General features: G+C 39.7%; 1 protein-coding gene across 2 annotated transcripts in view; it reads right to left on the bottom strand.

Moving 5' to 3' along the window:
• Positions 1–19897, bottom strand: part of PLBD1 (phospholipase B domain containing 1) — a 40759-nt gene that overhangs the window by 19996 nt on the left and 866 nt on the right. The window contains exons 2-4 of one of the 2 annotated variants that reach the window (XM_030003209.2): positions 12798–13017; positions 5982–6065; positions 3920–4058 (exon numbers count right to left, since the gene is read on the bottom strand). In XM_030003209.2, the coding sequence (XP_029859069.1) occupies positions 3920–4058; positions 5982–6065; positions 12798–13017 (443 nt within the window). Of the gene's footprint in view, positions 1–3919; positions 4059–5981; positions 6066–12562; positions 12744–12797; positions 13018–19897 lie in introns of those variants that run through there. The other variant, XM_041120583.1, reaches the window with a different exon arrangement.

Below are 19897 nucleotides of genomic sequence, written 5' to 3'. Positions count from 1 at the left end.
TTCCCTGTGTAGACAAGCCCAAGATTAATCACAGCGTTGGTAGAGCATTAGGCAGATGAAAAGGCTTAATGTTCTTTGAGTGCCCCTCCTTCAGAAATTGTCTTGAGAAAAGGGCTGGGTTTGTTTACTGGATATAAAATGTTGCTAAACCAGATGGAATAATGTCACACTTTAACATGAAAATGTATTCAGATTTTGACATCATTCTTAATGATACCTGTAAATATCAAATTCAAAATACAGCAGTTTACAATATACATTGCCTTCATGTAGGTCTTAATGGAAGCACCTACCTAAAATAGCCCTGCTGGAAACCGGACTCCATGCAATTAAAAAAAAAAAGTTTAGAACAGTACACTACAAAATATTTGCTTCATACATATAGGAATAAAAAAAAATATTTACTAGTACTACTATCAAACAGTTCAAACCAAATTTTCTTTCTGTACTAAGGCTCAGTTATTTGTGGCAGACACAATGGTTCCATAACTTTCAAGTGAAGTACACCTGAAGTTTAGGGGAGAAAAGAAAAATGGAACATTTCAGTGTGACCTGTGTGCACATAATCCAACTCTCATTTAAGCACTATGTGGATTTGGCATAGCTTCAAACTACCACGCATGATACAGAACAACGGAAAGTCTGATCTTTTCACTTGTCTTCCTCAAGTAAGTGCACATCAACTAATCCACCAAAATTTAAAACTCCAACTGCTTGCAAGTTTGAAAAGGTATGTGCGGTGCTGATAAGAAACCTTGACACATGAAATGTGTAAAATTAAAAGCGGATTAGCTATTGAAACAGCTTGTTTCCATTCTCCTGAAAAGGAAACAATTTTATTCAACTTTGCCACAGACTTTGTAAACACAGTTCCTTTTCTCCATCCCCTTTAGATCTTTTGGCCTACCCTTGTCAACCAATCCCCTTCTCAGTATTCAGGAGAGCACTTGGTCCATTCATGGCGGGGGGGGGGGGGACGGGGGGGGACGGACAGAATGCAAGAACTTTGAAATCCATCTCCTCCTCTTCCACATGTCTGATCCTTCCACATGTCTCTGATCTTTTGGGAGTTAAGGAAAAAGGCTTCCCAGCCTTTCTTCTGCAGCATTTATTCTTCTTTTAAGCTTAGGGCAGTGGGGGGAAATTGCCCTCTGCACACAGAGTAATCACCTGAATTTAGAAGTATGCATAGTTTTTCCCAATAGCAGTTAGAACATCAGGCAACAAAATACAGCCTGTCATGTGTTGGGTTTTGGCTCTGTTTTGGTTGGGGTTTTGGGGGTTTGGTTTGTTTGGGGAAGGGTGAGGGTGTAAAAAAGGAAAATAAAAACACTACAACCCACACATGAGATATTCTCAGTATTTCTAATGGGTGTTACCACCATGAATCCAAACTACTGCACCACTAGAGAGCAAAAGATAAACTTGTTACCAACGATAATAATCATATGACAATACACATATAGAAAGGATTCTTTTTTTAATGAAACAAAAGTAGTATCTACCAAAGGAAAGAGGGAAGAAGAGAATCTCAAAGCAGTAAGGAAAACATGCAATAGGAATGAGACTTGCTTTTAAAACCATGCAGAATTTGTTGTGGGGGCTTTCAGTAACAAGTTTTTTAATTTTTTTTTTTTTTTTTTTTTTTTTTTAAGGTGAGAAATTACTAGTGGAAGTAGTAGATACTTGTTACTGCAGTTGTTGCCCAAAGAAAGATCCAATCAACATTGGATGAATTGAACCAAAGTACTTAGAGAAAAAAAAAAAAAAAAATTAAAAAAAAAAATCACCTATTAGGTGAATTTATTTGCCAAACATTCTACTTACTAACAATCTAAGGGATTAAATAAAACAACCTTTTTAACATTCTTATAACATGTACTGCAAGAGCAAAGTTGAAAACAGCCTCTTTGGAGGGCAGAAGTTCTTTAATCACAAGGAATAAGGAAGATACTGTTGGTCTTGGGCGGGGGGGGGTGGTTGTTAACTTAGTTTGCTTTTTTAAGCACCAACAGTTTAAAGTTGGGTTGATTCTTAAGTAAATGGATGTGTCAAAGCTAGAATATTAGTCAGTAACATTACATCTGCACCTGTTTTTATTGTCCATGTAAGCTCGGAGCAACAATCTTCAAGCTCTTTATTTCCTGAAGGGGATCCTAACAGCAGTAAATATGTATACAAGTAGCACTGTTGTAGCCTAATCTCCCAAAAGTATTTAAAAATTAGCATGGTATCCAACAAAGTCAACTGCATGTACTTTTGCAGAGCTGTCAGGTATCATTTTCATGCCAAGGAAAACCAAACACCTAGGTGCAAGAGCAGCTGTCTAAACTATACTCAAAAGTAAGAGACTGATGTTAACTTACTGGCTCTGGTAAACAGAGGAAACTGCAGCACCACTCAAGTGAGAAATACATACACAGGGAACATTTTTGCTTCAAATAAAAAGATATGGATCTCAACATAGGTGACAATACCCAAAGCTAAAATTGTGAATGGCGTAGGAAGGAGTCAAAATAAATCCCACCAACTGCTCCAGGCACATCTGAGAAAAGAAATAAATAAATCCACTGCATATAATTCAAAAACAGAGGGCACAAATATTTCAGACTGAACCACATGTCTGAACTCTCACTAAATGCACCATTTTTATATAAGCATGCTGATGAGATCTCTGAAAAGAGGATAAAAATGACTCGGTCACTTCAGAGATCAGTGCTTTTTAGTATCAAATACACAGCTAAATAAGTATCAGGGAATACACGTTGCAGGTAGGACATGCCTATTATAAAGAAATAGCTCAGACACAAACCAGCACTTTCTCCTCCCCCCCATCTGAATCTAAAGGATTCTGAAGCAGCCAAAGAAATTGATGTGCTTTGCAGGGGTCTTCAGATACAGGTGTTATGAAAGGGAATTAATGAGTTCTTTTCCTAGAAAGTCAAGGTTTCTTAGTATCTTCCCTATAACTCAGGCCCACCAGCATGGATTTTTCCATTATTGTGAACACTTTTTTTTTTTTTGTTTGAGCTGAAAGCCCCAGAGTAAGTTCTACACAAGAAAGGTGTTCATTTTACTAAAACCCAACTGTTTATAATTTAGGACTCCCAACTTCTCTGAATGCTTGATATGGTTAAACCAAGACAAAAAGGGTCAACTACAAATACTCAAGTCCTCCCTCTCACACTGAGAAACCTGTTAGACATTTGACTTAAGGACAGCCTTGTAATTGCCATAGCTCTACTGGAGTTAAAGGAGCTGTGCTATTACACACAAGCTGATGATCCAAAACACAATTCTAATTTGATCTTTAAAAAACAAACAAACAACAACAACAACAAAAACACCAACAAAAAACCTACCCCATTTGGCTGGCCACAGCACTGACTATGTATTTTGTAATGGGAGACTGAGAAGACAGAAAAGGAGAAGACATTTAGCAATCTAAAACATACTCCAAAACAGAGAGGCTTTTAAGATTTGAAATCTGATGCTTGGAAATAAGAATGAAAGCTTTAACACACTCCCCACATGCTCATTCATGCTGTTGCAGCTACTGTTTATACCTAGAGGGTCATTTGCTCAGTAACAATTGTAAAGTGACAACAGCAAGCACTTTAGAAGTGTCTGTCCTTCCAACATTCACTCATGGATAAAAAAAGCCACCCCCAATCTAATCAGCACGTGAGCGCCCAGGGTTCCAAGTCCAGTACAAAGCATCTGTGGTAGCATGACCCGAGTGCTCAGTCACATTACCTACATTGAACAGCCACTGAAGTTTTTGTAGAATGGCATGCAGAATGAGTACTTGCCACTGATTATCCTCTTTTTTTTTTTTTTTAAATCATATTCCTTTCTCCCATCTTTGTCCTCTGACATCCCATCCCCAGCTACTGAAAAAGAGATGCAGTAATCTTACTGTTTGTTTGTGAAGTTTAGCCCACTCGAGGGCTCCCATGTACAGACCATCCAACTGTGCAATAATATAGCCAGCATGCCTCCAAAATGGGTCATCCTTATTATTTCTGATTTGTTGTCTTGTCCATTGATCTTGTTTCCTGCAGAGGAACAAACAGGTTGGGGTTTTCTGGGTTTTGTTTTAGAGTATAATTGACAATGCAGGGAAGAGACAAATGTATTATGATCCAGATGATCCAAGCTTCCTAGTGTTTTGAGGCAAATCATGCTTTGGAAATCCTGCAACTTAAATGTTATATCCTCTGCATGTAAATGTTCAGATCCATGCAACATACCCTACAGTAGCGTGCCTAGATATTAGACTTTAGTATCAAAGAAAGAGTTGGACTCCACCTCTGGGGGGGACTCTGCTACATCAGATCTAGCATCCCTTATAGTCAGTAAAGGGAAGCAAGCATTTGATAAGTCAGATGAACCATTCCCTTTTAAATGCCTATTTAAGGAAAAAATAGACTGACCTTTGAAGAGCCTATTTCCTTCCCCTAGGCGCAAGTGCAATGAAGGCTTTCTGCTTGTGGTGCTCAAACACTGCCTAAGAACCACTGATAGGCTCCTCTGAGGAAAAGGTGGGAGGCCAAACACAACCATCCCATGTGCCAAATCCAATCAAGAGGTTACTAGCCAGGCTTAGAGCATAAGGCAGCACAAGCTGAACAGACCCTATGGCAAGAGCAGCCAACGTTATAAGGATCTCCCAGAGTTCCCTGCTTTACTGTGGACAAAGGGCCACAGAAGAACCACAGGTGTTAAGAGTAAGTCAGGACTAGATTCCACCTTCTTCCATCCTCCTGTATCTATCCATCCAGCTTTACTTACAGCAGCAACAAAGAGAATGAACCTGGCAAGGAAGCAAACTCTTCCAGCAATATGTGGGTGATAAAACCAGCCAGATCTACCTTTCTGGAAATAACAAGGTGCATGAAGTATGTCAGAGGAAACTGGGATATGGTCAGAGCATTCAGGGCTAAAGACTTCCAGGACAACACAGCAGCCCCTATTGCAAAACTGCTGTAAAGTAAAGCAGTGATGCAGGAGTCCAGGATATAGGCAATAGAAGAATGATAAAAGGCCACCTAGTATAGCCCCCCTCCATCCAACAACACATTTTGGGGGATACAGCTGCTATGCTCAGTCAATCTAGAAAAAAAACCTACATATTGATATGGTAGCTATACCATTTTTCTCACAAGGAGGACAGCAATACTGAAGAACAATGGCAAGGGAGTGCTATGATTTTTTTTCCTCTTCTTTCTGGATAAGCTAAAACCAATCAACTTTATATAAGTACACCAAAACCAGAATTAGATATATAACCCCTTGTGGAAAGCACAAAACAAGGGAAAGATGGAAAAAATAGTCCCCAGAAATGACCAAGGTTTCACAGATGTATTTGTAAGGGAAGAAAACATAAGTCTAAGGAGATTAAAATAATTGGTAAACACAGTTGAGTTTCCCAGTACCTGGCCTGCTTCTTCTCCCACTTGTAGTTTCCCACCAGTGTAGCTGCATTATTTGAGCAGAATTACTTTTGATTTATACAGCTGAAGAGAAAAGGGAATCAGGACTTTTATGATTAGAACAGAATTTACATCAGTGGTAGAATAAACAAAATGCAAACCTAACAGAGGAAGGAAAGGATACACAATGCTAAAAAGATTAAGGTTCCAGGAGACCACACTGTTCAGCGTAACATTCAAAATACAAGCTTTTCAGAAAATTATTTTTACTAGAACGACCCTCAGAATTCATTGGCATTATCCACATCCATCTGTAGCAGTGGCTTTAAACATTTCTTTGAAAGAATCGGAATTAGGGAAGGGCATATGCCCTTCTTCATGTATATTTAGATATTTTTTTTTTCATACCAATGGCATTCAATCAGAGGGAAAGGAAGCATATATGTTCTTTAGCCCATAAGGAAGAGAATAAAAAACCCTCGAAAATTCTGTCATCCTCCAACCCCAAGTCTTGAACAATTTCTTTTCTAATAACTAAATACATACGCCATAAAATTCTGAACTCCACTTCGAATGGTGGGATTCTTAATTAACTGCGGATACATATTTGCAGCATGGTCATACATGTGCCTGAAAGAACAAGAGTAGCAGAAGTTATTATTTTGCATCTGCCCTTCTTTTTGCTTATCAACCCATTGATCAGCAAGCATTGATAGACAAGCAACACAGTCCACAAAGTAAGCTTTTCCTAATCACAGAAATTACTTCAGTGCATGACAAACAGCAAAGGTAACACAAATGGATTGTTGAAATTTAACTTAAAATAAACGACCTTGTTAATACCTGCTCAAACTACTGTACTATGGAAAGTAAGCAAGAATGAGATTGAACTACTTCATAGCAAAATTCCACACTTGGGGAATATTTGTGGGCCAGAAGCATCTTCACAGTGTTAGCACATTAATTTAAAGCACAACAGAAACAGTTTGCTGGAGAGCTATTCTATTTGGAACCAAAAAAACACAGAGGTGAGGAGAATATAACTTGCTGATTCAGTTGTGAGAGGTAATTTCAGCCAGGTATCTAGCAGGTTTTACTTACCATTAATCATATTCCTTCCTTTCTGATTAAGCTAAATATCTCTATTTTAAAGTATGTGCAAGTTGATCCTACATGTTCCCACAGAAACTCACACTCCTGCCAGCTCTAAACAGATTCAACTTTATGGAGACCAAAATTATTGTGATTTTTTTGTTTGTTGTTGAATTCAGTTAGCTGTTTCATCCCCATTAACTAATACGAACAAAATTTGCAAGGGTTTTTTTGGTTGGTTGGGGCTTTTTTGTTTGTTTTGTTGAAGCAAAGTCCTTTACATTTCAAGATGAAATCAACTGCCAAAAATTGCTCAGAAGTCCAGAAGTTAAAAATCACCCTTCCATTTTAGGTGAAACGTAATTGTCTGATTCAAGCCAAAACCAAACTTCAACATTTCTTAATTTGGGCCAAACTTAACCAACAATTTTTCAGCCACTAAATTAAAAAAAAAAAAAAAAAAAAAAAGAGAGAAAAGGAATATTCAGTTCTAGGTGGAAATCAGCAGAAAGTTATTTTGCTGAGGTCTGGAGTTGATAGAACTACATCAGTCATCAGTAAAATTAGCTCCTACCAAGTGCTGAAAGAAAGCAAACAGAACTAAGAAACAGATATCAGCCTCGAGGAAAGCACATGCCAGCAGGACAGAATTCCCTGTATTGAAACTCATGAGGGCAGCTTCCTCTGAGAGGGATGCAGACAGGAGCTCTTCCCAGTTTCCCTCAGGGCATAATTAGAGAATACAGCCAGAGATGACTGAATAGTTTGCTGATGACTAGAGAATCATCCATTGACCTTCTCCCCTCTCTTTCTGTCCCTTGCCCCATTCCCAGCTGTTTAAGTACTTGATTGCATGACCCTGCTGCTTCTCATCTCAGTTCTGGTACTATTCTGACTACAAAATCTAACTGTCTGCATGCGTTCAGGCAAAACACTAACCCAGCAAAAAACATGTATTACTTTTCTGGCAGTTTCTAGTTTGAATTGGGTTGTTACGTAGCAACGGAGCTGGTGCAAGAAGGCAGCTCTCTACTGTGTTAGTAGATGAACTGATGCACGAAAGAGCCTGATCAGTCCCAGGGCAGACACAAGTTGGAGGGATTGGCTCCATGGAAGGAGGTACTGGGGCAAGAGAGGGGAGCATTCAGCAGCTTCACACCATTACACCTTTCATGAAACTGCAGCTACAGTATCAATTTTAGTTCTAGAGTTTCCTGTCTCCCATGTAATACAAGACTACATGCCATAATCATAACCTACTTCTTGAAGAGGACAAAGAGACAGATCAATATTCTCCACCCCTGCAGTCACAGAGAATTTGGCAAATAAAAATCCCAAGTAATTTTAGGAAGGAAATTATAGCGTAACATACTCCATACAAGTCAGGGCTCTCACGGCACTAGAGAAGAGGAGCAAATAGCATGAGACAGTCCTTCTGACAGATGGTCTTTTCGGGATGACAACCAGATGAGGAGGATAAAACCAGCCAGGATACTACTCTAATCACTCTCTAGGCCAGAACAGATGATCAGGCTTCCAGGCTCAACCATCAGCTCTACTCTCTTCATTTTGCACTCAAAGGTTATTGAGCACAAGGCAGATTTTACACTAGTAGTATCTTTAAGCTGTGATGACTGATGTAAAGACTGGGTTAGTTCAGAATTGGGGGACTGAAAACTGCTTCTTTAATGGCCTTCCCTCTTGTATATGCTAACAGAGGACAGACAATTCCTGGAATTTATTTTTCTTTTTTCAATGTCCAAGGTTATGGAGAATTTTTTCCCTAGTTGCTCCATTTACTTTTTTTGCTTTAACAACACTTCTATGCACGTGGCTTGCATGTTTTGTAAGGGTATTACCCTCTGAAGTAAACTGGATCATTATAGTTAAGGTACAGCTTTGCAACTGTATCTAAGGCCAAACACAAGGCAATTACAAAGCTGGGACAAGAATTCAGAGCGTAAAAACAGCAAAGCAGAGCCCTGCTTCTTCAAATTAGAGAGAAAGATGACAGGACTCAGGTGAGCTGAGGTCATATCAGAAAAGAGTACAATTAATGTTGCTTCAAATTTAAATACTGCTCTTAGGCACCTAACATGCCACAATTGGAACTGATTAAAAGTATGTGCTTAACATCATGGACTTGGATGTGCTCTGCCATTCCCCAAGTAAAATGAGGCCTCATTAACACTTCTGTTTGTAATGGGGGAAGATAATTCATACGCAAGAAAACCGGAGCAAACATCTTTGGCTGGATGATAGGACTGGACCTTACAGAGAGGTGGGAGACTGGTGATAAAAACAAATGTCTGATCTCCAGACACTACAAGCACTAGAATTAGATTTATTCCACCCCTAACTATGTGTTTTCAAAATAGACAGCTACTGTCTGAATCAGGTGCCAACACTATAAAGATGAATCATGCTCTAGAAAAGGCCTGTGTTTCTACCCTCACTGGTACACAGGTCTGACTAACTTAGTTACTGCTTTTTCTACCACATACCTATATAGCTACAGCTCAGATTAATTCTTCCCCAGTAATCTGAAATAAGACAGTCCCAGCATAGGGGGTTTGGGGTTGGTTTTTTGTTTGGGGTTGGGTTTTTTGGGGGGGTTGGGGGGGGGGGGGGTGTTGGTTTGGTTTTTTTAAAATCTGGTTGTCTTACATTCTGCTTAGGTTCCTACTAAGGACAAAGCATACACTTTTAGAAGAGATATTTTGTCATTCTTTTGCTTACATCATGAGGCCTAGCTGTGTCTAGAAACCCTCCTTCATGCCCTAAGTGTAATGGAAGAACTGAGCTAGCTGAGAATTCCTGGAGATGTCCAAATTGCAGGCACTGTCAAGCGGGAGCTCCTGCTCACTAGAGAACTTCTGCAGGAATCTGTACTTCAACTTGGCATCAGGCTCGCAATATATCCTTCCCAATAATGCACCACATCAGAGTTCTTCCTGGAAGACTTCAGGGTTTCTGCAAAGAGCCACCTTGGGTCATTTCTACTTCACGGAGTCATTGCCACAAACAGATGTGAGACAGCTGGAGACCTTGGAGTTGTTCAGGCTACAGGCAGCAATGTGCTAGAGGGCACTTCAATTACCAGACATACCCAATGTATTCACATTGTGGGGGTGCACCTAAGCCACACAAGGTGGTGCTTGCACAGGCAAGTGACACTAGCATCTTCCCTCTGGTAGCTAAGTGGCTGTTGATGCAAATAAAGCTTTCACGACAGCCAAACGCACTGTTACACTCTCCCTTGTTACCAAGTTTTTAAAAAGAAAGTTTGAGCTGTGCACAGCTACTGCGGACACTGATGCCTGCAAGAGCAGAATGAGAGTGTTTAGAGACACCTTCGCATAAGTCACAATGGTGCTAGAGAGCTTCCCTGAAGACAGGCTGAATGGGCCAGGCAGTCTGATGGGAATAGAGTTACAGATTGGGAAAGACCGTTTCCTGGTTTTACTTCAGAAGACTTGTGTAACTGTCCCAAACAAAGAACATCTGCCTGCATGTTAATTAGGATTCTGTGAATCTCTAGGCAAGATAAAGGAGAAATAGAGCTCAGAGCAATCTTAACATCTGCAAACTTAGTGAGTTCTCACTACTCCTGTGGTTCAGGAAATTGCAAACACACTGTATAAGAGGATTCATTAGTTGCAGTTTGCTGAATAAAAACCCACCAAGGTCATACAGCTAAAACCTGAAGAAATAGGTTCTCCATCTTCTCAAGGGTCAGGGGAGTACATCGCTAATTCATCTCTGCTCCTTAGCTGGAACATTTTCAATAGGTATTCTTAGATACTCTTTATTCAAAGAGAAGCCCTCTTTATCTGAAATAGCTTTACAAGACCTGACAGAAAAAGCTTATATTCATAACCTCCAGTGAGAAATATGTTTCCACTGCAGGTATAGATGTACAATGGGGCAAAGACATAGCCAAAACCCAAATTCAGATGGTATGTATAGTATTTGATAGTCATTTTAATGATGGTAAGCATTTTCAGGTTTTCTCAGTTTCCTCAGAAAAGAAAGGCTTTGGCTACTTCTGGTTTTGTATCTTAACCCACTCCCACACTTAAACTCCTTTAAAACAGTTGAGTTTCCCTCTTTGCTTAAAAGCCAAAGTCTCAAACCCTGCTTCTCCACATTGATACAAACCCTCAACTTCACTTCCACAGACTTTAAGATCTCTGTTCATTACTATGTCTACTATAGCCACTTCTCTACAAAGAGCCACTCAGTGCTGGAGTTGGTAGCCCTGCAGTAACAACAGCTAGGGCTAAGAACCAGCTTCAGTAAGCATCTGACCTAGAGAAAGCAAAAGCCTTGAGCTGAGTAACTTGCGAGTACCTTCACTTCTGTGGATCTTCACTTAACACCCATGGAAAAAAACAAAGGGAAAAACTCCCTCCCCTAAACCTAAGCATAGACTAAGACATCAGATAAAGTCCCTGCAGACACTCTTTCACATTCAAACCGTGTTTAAAGGAATGGGCATATACTTAAGTTTGTTTAAAAGACAGCCAGAAAGACTCACAAATCTACTGTGGAGGCAAAGGGGAACAGAGTGTAGGTTGTTGCTGCTAAAACACTACTTGCCATGCAATTGGGTTTACCATAGATTGGGCTCTCTATGTAGTATGACAAAGCTTAAGCTTAACCACTTAGATTAGCACACCTAGGTAAAGCCTTAGTGAAAAAAAAAAAATGTGTTGAGCAATACCCAATTTTAACAATATTCTAAATGTAATGTTAGCATCCCCCAGATCCATACGTAGTTTAAATAAACTGACTGAATAGCACATAACAGTAACTTCTTGCGCCAAATAATCCAACACCACACATCCAGATGTCTCATATACTTCATTTCCTTTCCTGCCTGGAGTAGAGGCTATACACTCAGAACTCTAGGATTCCTTTACTCTTTCCCTCAGAAGTGTTTTGTTATTGACAATTATTACTTTATTGAAATTCCTTTATACTCTCCAGAGACCTAGCTGTGTCTCCAGCAAAATCTAGTAGAGAGTCACATTAACATATCATATGATCAGAGAACTATCCATAAATCTTAACTGATCTTAAAACGTCTTGCTAATTAAATTAATATAATCTTGTCCAGCAGCCATATCTGACAATTGTTCGACAGACAACCTTCCCCTGCTGGCCTGTTCAACGCAGCCTATGGGTATTTATTTCAGTGTTCTGGAAGCAAAGCTGGTGAAGCCAAATTCATGTCACTGCATCCATCACAAGCATCTCCCAACTATTCCCCAGCCATGCATCAGAATTTGGGAATTCTTCTTTTCCTATGACTAACTTGATAGAGGAAAAGACGGACCTTTTTCAACAAGCCATGTGTCATGTCCTTAGCTATATCACCAGCTATATCCTACCAGTTAGTATGTCACAGTGCCATACTGTCTTCCAACTTAGTCAAGGAAAGAATAGGGTTTGGGTTTGGGGGGTTTTTTTGGTTGGTTGTTTGGGGTTTTTTTTGGTTGGTTGGTTGGATTTTTTTTAGGAAAAAAAAAAAACCTGCTCTGGATTCGAAACAACTATAAAATTCTGTCAGTTTCATAGATCTGCATCGCAGGAGATATTCAGTCTCTCATCTTCTCTTCAACAGGCTTTCAGGAGTACACTGACCCTTCTAGACACACACCAGTCTGCTTGCAGGCCTATCAGTATATCAGCATTTTTTTTTTTAACTTCTCCAAGAGATACTAAACTCCCCATGCTGTGAAGTTTCAGTATCTGCTCCCCAGCAGTTTCTTGACAGTGTTTGGTGAAAAAGGTCCTTAAGGAAGCCCTGCAGCCCTTGCTAGCAACATGACTCCCTGCCTGATCTGCTCTCAATTATCTCATCTGTTGTTGGCCTGTCACGTAACTACAGGCTGGGGAGATTACAAAAGGGGTAGCAGAAAGAATAGTTATTATTTAAAACATAGGGCTTACGCACTTCCTTAGACATACACTATTCTGTGATTACATTACTTAATCAGTAATATAGATACAGTACTCATCTATCTCACCAAGGTGTTAGGAGAGCCTGCAGGATGAGAAGGAGAGGGCACATCTTGATCCCATAATGAAGATGCTATACTTCATACCTGCTACTAATTAAAAGAGCAGCACACAACTGCAGAATATATGGTTAGTTTAAATGGATGGGAATTAAGGGAAAGGAAAAACACAAACAAACAACTCACAAGTATACAGAAATCCACTGGAAGCGTCATACATTGAGTTGCTTCCTGAGGTACTTACGGAGCTGTGAGATAGCCTTCCAAGAAGCCAGCCGCATACATGATATCTTCATTGCTTAATGTCTGACTGCCATAGCCTGCTCTGATCTCCAGAACTCCCCAACCTGTTGTTTGTACAGTGTTGTTGTAGAAACCATAGGCATCTCCACTCCTGTCCAGTATGTTCTTGACCTGGAGTGTTTTTTCAGCTCTATTCCAGTACACAGTTGCATAGCGGATTTCTATGGTGAAGAAAGGGGGCAAGGGAAACAAACAAACATGAGTAGGTATTTCCTATCTAATATTGAAATGTCAAGACAGTATTTTTGCAATTTAAAAAATTTAATTTGATAGCTTTCCCTCAGGTTTAGTTCTACTATGGAAAGCAATACTAATGTTAACATACTGAAAAGTGGCATGAGAACTAACTGGAGTTTTACCAAGACAAAAGCTTACAGCTAAATATTTTCATGTTACTCTTCTGGAAATTATCTACAACTCTTTCAGTATAGAGCTCCAACACAGCTGAGTCTTGACATAAAATTCAGAAACGTATTTCCTTACCTGGCCCAGCAGAAAATCTATACAAATCTTATTGAAAGTAACTTTAGAAGACAGCATGCCTTAGCAACTACAAAGGATTACAAATTACTGTTGACTTTGTTTTCCACCTAAAGATTCAAAAGGCTACAAAAGTTCTCTAAACTGTCTTTCTGGGCAACTAATCCTGGAGGTGGCATTACCAAACAGGAGCGCTAGAACTCAGTGGATCACAAGCTTAAAGACAATAGCACCACAGGTATGCAGTCCTTTATAAGACACACAATCCCCATCACCCAGCTGGAATAGAATTGATCACAAGTGTGAAATGTATGGGAAGGAAGGGCACTAGACTGCTCAGAGTTCTGCTTGGACTGCTGTTTAAGAAACATTCTTCATTAGTTGGGTTTTAATCCTGCTGAGCTGAAGAACAAAGAGCAAGGTAAACTGCTTTCTAAAAAAAAAAAAAACCCAAAAAAAACCTACAACTCTAAATCAGCCTTCCCTAAAATGGGACCTGATTACATCAGATCTCTATTCATGATTGACCAAATCACTACTATAGTATTGCAAGTGAAAAGAGTTCAAAAGTCATGAGTCAGAGTTCCCAGAATTATTTGAAAAGGTTTAAGGGCTAAGCTTATAAACGCTTACAACTACTGAGAAACTAGCAATGTTTTTATTCCCCGACCCTTCTCCAGTGTGGCAACTAGTCCTGCCAGTTTATAGAAAGAAACTACAATTTGGTTACTACTCCTCACAACAATTCATTTTGTGCATCATGCCCATAACAGCTGCAAAATAGAGAGCTAGATCTAATTCTGGATGATCTCACACAAAATACTTAGTATGCATGCTAGGATAATGGAGCTATAAAAAAGGCAATATAATGCCAGCACAATACCTAATGCTCTTCAAAAAGCTGCAAGTAAAATGTTTGTGATTAAGCAGCTAGTTTGATTTCAAATTAAGTGCACTCACTTTATTCAGTATTCTAAAACGTAACATAAAGAAGCTATTTTTATGAAAAGCCATGAGTTATTTGAATAAAAAAGCAAAAACATTTTCCAAGAACCAAACTCCTTCACCAACTAATCACTTTTTGACATAGCAGTTACTCAGTCGCTTTAAGCCAGTTTTCATCCATTTTACCAGACTGTGGAATAATTTGTGTCATTCAACAGCCGGAAAGCTGTTCTCTCCTAGTGTTCCAGCAAGAATAGCTAAAACTGTTTCTTTCTGAGAATCACAGAATGGCTGAGGTTGGAGGGGACCTCTGGAGGTCATGTTGTCCAACCACCCTGCTCAAGCAGGGTCACCTAGAGCAAGTTGCGCAGGATCATATCCAAACGGCTTTTAAGTATCTCCGAGGATGGAGATTTTTATAACCTCTCTGGGCAACACATACCAGTGTTTGCTCACCTTCATAGTAAAAAAGCATCTCCTAATGTTCAGAGAGCCTCCTGTGTTTCAGTCTGTGCCCATTGCCTCTGGTCCTGTCACTGGGCACCATTGAAAAGAACCTGGGTCCATCTTCTTTACGCCCCCCCCCCCCCCCCCCAAGCATTTTTACACATTGATGAGATCCCCCTTGCACCTTCTCTTCTCCAGGTGGAGCAGTCCCAGCTCTCTCAGCCATTCCTCACATGAGAGATACTCCAGTCCCTTAATCACCTTCATAGCTCTTTGCCACACTCTCTCCAGTAGCTCCAGATCTCTCTTGTACTGGGGAACCCACAACTGGACCCAGAACTCCAGGCATGTCCTTACCAATGCTGAGCAGAGGGGAAGGATCACCTCCCTCCACCTGCTGGCAACACTCCTCCTGCAGCTCAGAAGACAGTTATGCTTTCTTGCCACAAGGGCACATTGGTGGCTCGTGTTCAGCTTGGCGTCCACCAGGACCCCCATGCCCTTTTCTACAAAGCTGCTTTCGAAACAGTCAGCCCCCCAGCATATATTGGTACATGGGGTTATTCCTTCCCAGATGCAGGACTTGGCATTTCCCTTTGTTGAACTGCATAAGCTTCCTGTCAGTCCATTTCTCCAGCCTGTTGAGGTCTCTGAATGGCAGCACAACCACCTCATGTATGAGCCACTCCTCCCAGTTTTGTATCATCAGCAAACTTGCTGAGGGTACACTCTGCCCCATCACCCCAATCATTAAGGAAGATGCTGAACAGCATTGACCGCTGGCATATACCACTAGTTACTGGCCTCCAGCTAGACTTTGTACCACTATGTCAGTCTTCATGATGTACTAGAGACACTTCTCACATGGACAGGAAAAGCATTAGCAAGAACAGAATTTTAATGGAGAAGGAATTGGGTTCCCCCCCACCCTTTCTATGAATAGAAGTTTTTACATGAATCTCTACTTAGAGATGAAGTCATTTCAGGAACTTGGAACACAGTGTTTAAAAACATGTTTTTCGTCTGCCAGGTACTGAGGCTATTTAAAGGACTGAGACATGACAGACTCTGGATAACTCTTCAAGCAGCTATAATCTTACTTTTCTGTTGTCTCCTTAACTATCTTCTAGTAATACATGGGGTAACTGCTACTTTAGCTTAACGGTAAACATGGGAATCACTCAGACTGAAAATCTATAAAAAGAAGAGCAGGCTGATAAGGGTCATCACTGAAGACAGCCAAAGGCCGTCTTACACAGCTAAAGCTCACATAAGCAAAGAGGTCAGGGAAAGGGAGGTCCTGTGAAAAAGTGCTCCAAGGGGTCAGTGCAGAACACAACTAACCTATCCAGCAGTAAAGGGAAAGGCTGACTCCAACCAAGAAGCCCACTGCAGGGCAGAGGAGAGACAGACCACGTGCCCAGTACACAAAGACAGCTGAGGAATAGGTAAAAAGAGCAAGAACAAAGTAGGGGAAAAAGACGATCTTCTTCCCATCTCTTCAGTAGGCTCCAGAGAGGTGGCGAGTAGTCAAGAGGAACTGGGCAGCTGGGTATTGTTAGTAGTGCCCACAGACTAAATAGGTTTGTCAAAGAAACCTTCTTCTGCCTAAAGCAAAACAGCCATTGCTTTCTTTTTTAAAAGAAGGCTGATGCTGCTGCCAGACAGACTGATCTAACACAGGTATTCTAACACGGCAGGCTGTGTTTCTTTGTTTTATGCTCTGCCAGAGCATAAACATGCAGAGCTATTTTCAAAAGTCAGAACAAACTTTAAAATTACCCTTGGAGTTTGCCCTGCCCCAGCTTCACTATATGACAAATTTAAACTGAAGAAAACCAAGACTAGAAGAGGATGGGAGAGAAGGGGAAACATTAAATTACAGGATAATTTGCAACAAACCTGGAGAGGCCTTTGGAGGAACAGCATCAAGGTAGCTGTAATAGATGCAGCTTAACAGTGATGCTGGAAAAGATCATTTCCCATTACTGGTTTGGGGTTTTTTTTTTCCAACTTATCCACTCATCATCCCATTTCACCTCATTAATTTTCATGTCAGTTTCTGCAAATCTAATTGCCCTGGTCTAAAGTGTCAAATACCTACATATGAAATTGCTACGTTTATTTCAAGGAACACATATATAATCATACAGTAATTGTTATAATTTAGAAGATAATGACTTATCTTGCTACAGATGGAGTTAAAACTACAAGCTTATAAATCTGTGTACACTTAAAACATGCTTACACTACAATGTAATCAAAGCATTTGCTATCACTCAGTCTGTTACAATTTAATCTGTGTTCATCTAAACTAGCAGCACTACCCTTGACAAGAAAACCATCCAGAACTGAAGTATAACATGAAATATAGATATACAAGAAGCAACTGCACATTTCCAAACAATCCCATATGTGTCCTGCAACAACAGGACCCTTCCCCTTGAATAATTTTGGCATTTTTATGTTTATTTCTGGAGGGTGAGGCAGGGGCCCTAGCATCTCTTATTCCAGCAGTTGTATTGGGCCATCTTGCTGTACTGCTGCTTTTCCTTATGCTTTCCCAGCCATAAGTTGTTTTTAAAACATACATATATCTAGATAGGCTATTGGACTTTCAGATTAGAGAAATTAACGGAACTCCCTTTTTATTGCAGATGAAAGAGCTACAAGGTTTGTGGGTGAGAATTAATATTCATATTTTTCCTTAGTCTGAGAAACAAGCTAACTCACAAGCAATGAAGCACTGGTCAGGTTGCATGTAACAAGCCAAATTAAGTTAACAACTGTGAGCATCTCCTAATAATAGGAAAACCACTGGCTTCCTTAACTACTGATTTTTATCTATATTTTACATGCTTGTTTTTATCTATGGCTTTTCAAAGGTGAAGCCTTTTTTTGTAGAGGTGTTCAAATGTATTTCATTGATTCCACCTATAAACTTTCCACTAAATAAGGAAGCTATCACTCTGTTTCACCGAAAACTAGTTTTGCACAACTTCGAAACACAGAAAACCTAGCACAAAGTTGCACATCTCCTGTTTTCACTATACCCTCTCCTACAGCTAATGTTCAGTAGTAAAGATTACATTAGGACAGTGTAGTATTTAAATATTTCAGGTCAACCATAATAAGGAGCATCTGATATTTCTGTTCAGTTTTGTAATTTGATAGAGCTTGTCCCATCTTCCCATTAAAAATTTTAGGACCATCCTTTTAACTGTTTAAAAAGGTTGTATACCTCTAAAGTACAACTGAGATTTCGAAGTACAGTTATGATTGGAATCCATTACAAAAATGAATGTTAAGTACCCCAGGACTTCTTTAGAGATTAGCTTAAACCACACAAGAACTTAACACAAAACCCAGTAATTTTCAATTAAAGGTGTAAATGCTTTCTTGTTCTCCTTGAATATAAGGTATTTGCATTTTCTATTCTACTAGCCTTAATTCACCCTATTTCCTCATACATTTCAGGTCTAAGTAATTTTTCAATTTGCCTCTAACAGGCCTGTCATTATTTGAAGCCTAATCCCCTGATTTGTGCTTACATGAGAGAGAAGCAATATTCAAATGTGAACTATAAATTAGGAGTTTGAGTCTTGTATGGTTTTCATGTTCACAAGGACACTTACTGGTAAACCTTAGCTGATGCAGAAAACTTGCCAAAACAGTTATAGGTCCCCAGTATAGGTCATCCACAGAGGAAACAAAAATAATTTCACAAGTAGCTTCACTCCTCTCATAGTCCCTAAATTTAAGTCATTTTTACCAGAGTAAAATTCTCTAGAAACAGTTTCCAACCAGCATGATGAAGATCCTTCAAGGCGTTCAAAATGCTAAAGAACAATGAACCAATTAAAAAAAAAAAATCTAGACAATTCACAGTGCTGAAGGCCAAGTTTACACCATTAAATAGCCTAAAGGCATTTGTATTTGCTACTTGGTAGTTTTCTCCCAGTACTTGAACTATGATGTGAGCAATCAGTCAGGTATTAGCTGAAACCACCTCTATACCCCAAACTTCCTTTCACTCCCTCTGCATGATTCACAGTTGACCCCTCCTTCAGTTCTGCTAATACAGTACAGTACAGTAAAAGGTTTTGCCAATTCAGGTAAGGCTTGAAAAGAAGGCCTCCAAGATGAGGTAGGACCATTGGCAAAATGAGATGCTTGTAACATTTTGGACATTAAAACAACTGTTACCTTAATCTCTCCTTGTTTTGTGGCAATTAATAAATTAACTAGGAATTTTCCAGAAGATAAGCACTGAATCTAGCCCTTAGGATCTTCAGAATTCACTGAAAGCAGCAGAATAGGGAGATACTCTCCTGCTGAGATTTGCTCCCCAACAACCTACTATTACCGTCAGTACAAATGGTATCCAGAATTCTCTAATGGGCATTCTGCTCTAAATGGCTGCTGTCTGTCACTAACTTTTACTGACCCTCCAGAGGCAGCTTCACTTTCACATACTCCACACTTGCTCAGCATTTCTTAAACTCCCTTCTTTAGTGACTCCTTTCCCTATCCTTCCAGTTGCTGGTAAACCTGTTTCATACTTTGAAATGAAAAAAACAATAATAATAATAATAATCCTATGTTCACACCTGACTGGCCTATCTTTTCTAGCACATAGTTAGCTATCAGAGCGTGTGTCCACAGGTGCAATGTTTCTCAAACATACCAAGCAGAAACCCAAATTTTTAAGCAGGAAGACGAGATTCTATGGAAAACCGTGGAGCTCACCAAAATGCACCATTATGGCACTTGCCAAATTCTGCTTGCATCCAAACCTGACTCTGAAGTTGAGCAAGAATAAAGCTCTAGAATCAGGAGACAGAAAAGCACTCTCAGTCAACAGAGGAAGATCAAAAGCGTTACAAAAATTTCAGTTAGTCAACTACCCTAATTTGAGCCTTACAACTTTGACTGGAAAAGTATATTATGCAAATATATGATGAAAAGCAACCGCGAGCACAAAATTAGCATGAAGTGGTGCTTATACCATAAAAAACAACTTTGATTTTTATACCATAGAAAACAACTTCAACTTTTAAGTTAATCAGATACTGGTGAATTACTTACTGTAACGGCAACACAAGTTTATCGACTCAGAAAGCATCAGATCATGCATAGGTACAAATTCTGAAACACAGACGGTGACCT

This window comes from Aquila chrysaetos, chromosome 26, assembly GCF_900496995.4.
Source record: "Aquila chrysaetos chrysaetos chromosome 26, bAquChr1.4, whole genome shotgun sequence".
Taxonomy (NCBI): Eukaryota; Metazoa; Chordata; class Aves; order Accipitriformes; family Accipitridae; genus Aquila; species Aquila chrysaetos.
This window is presented reverse-complemented; position numbering and strand designations above follow the sequence as displayed.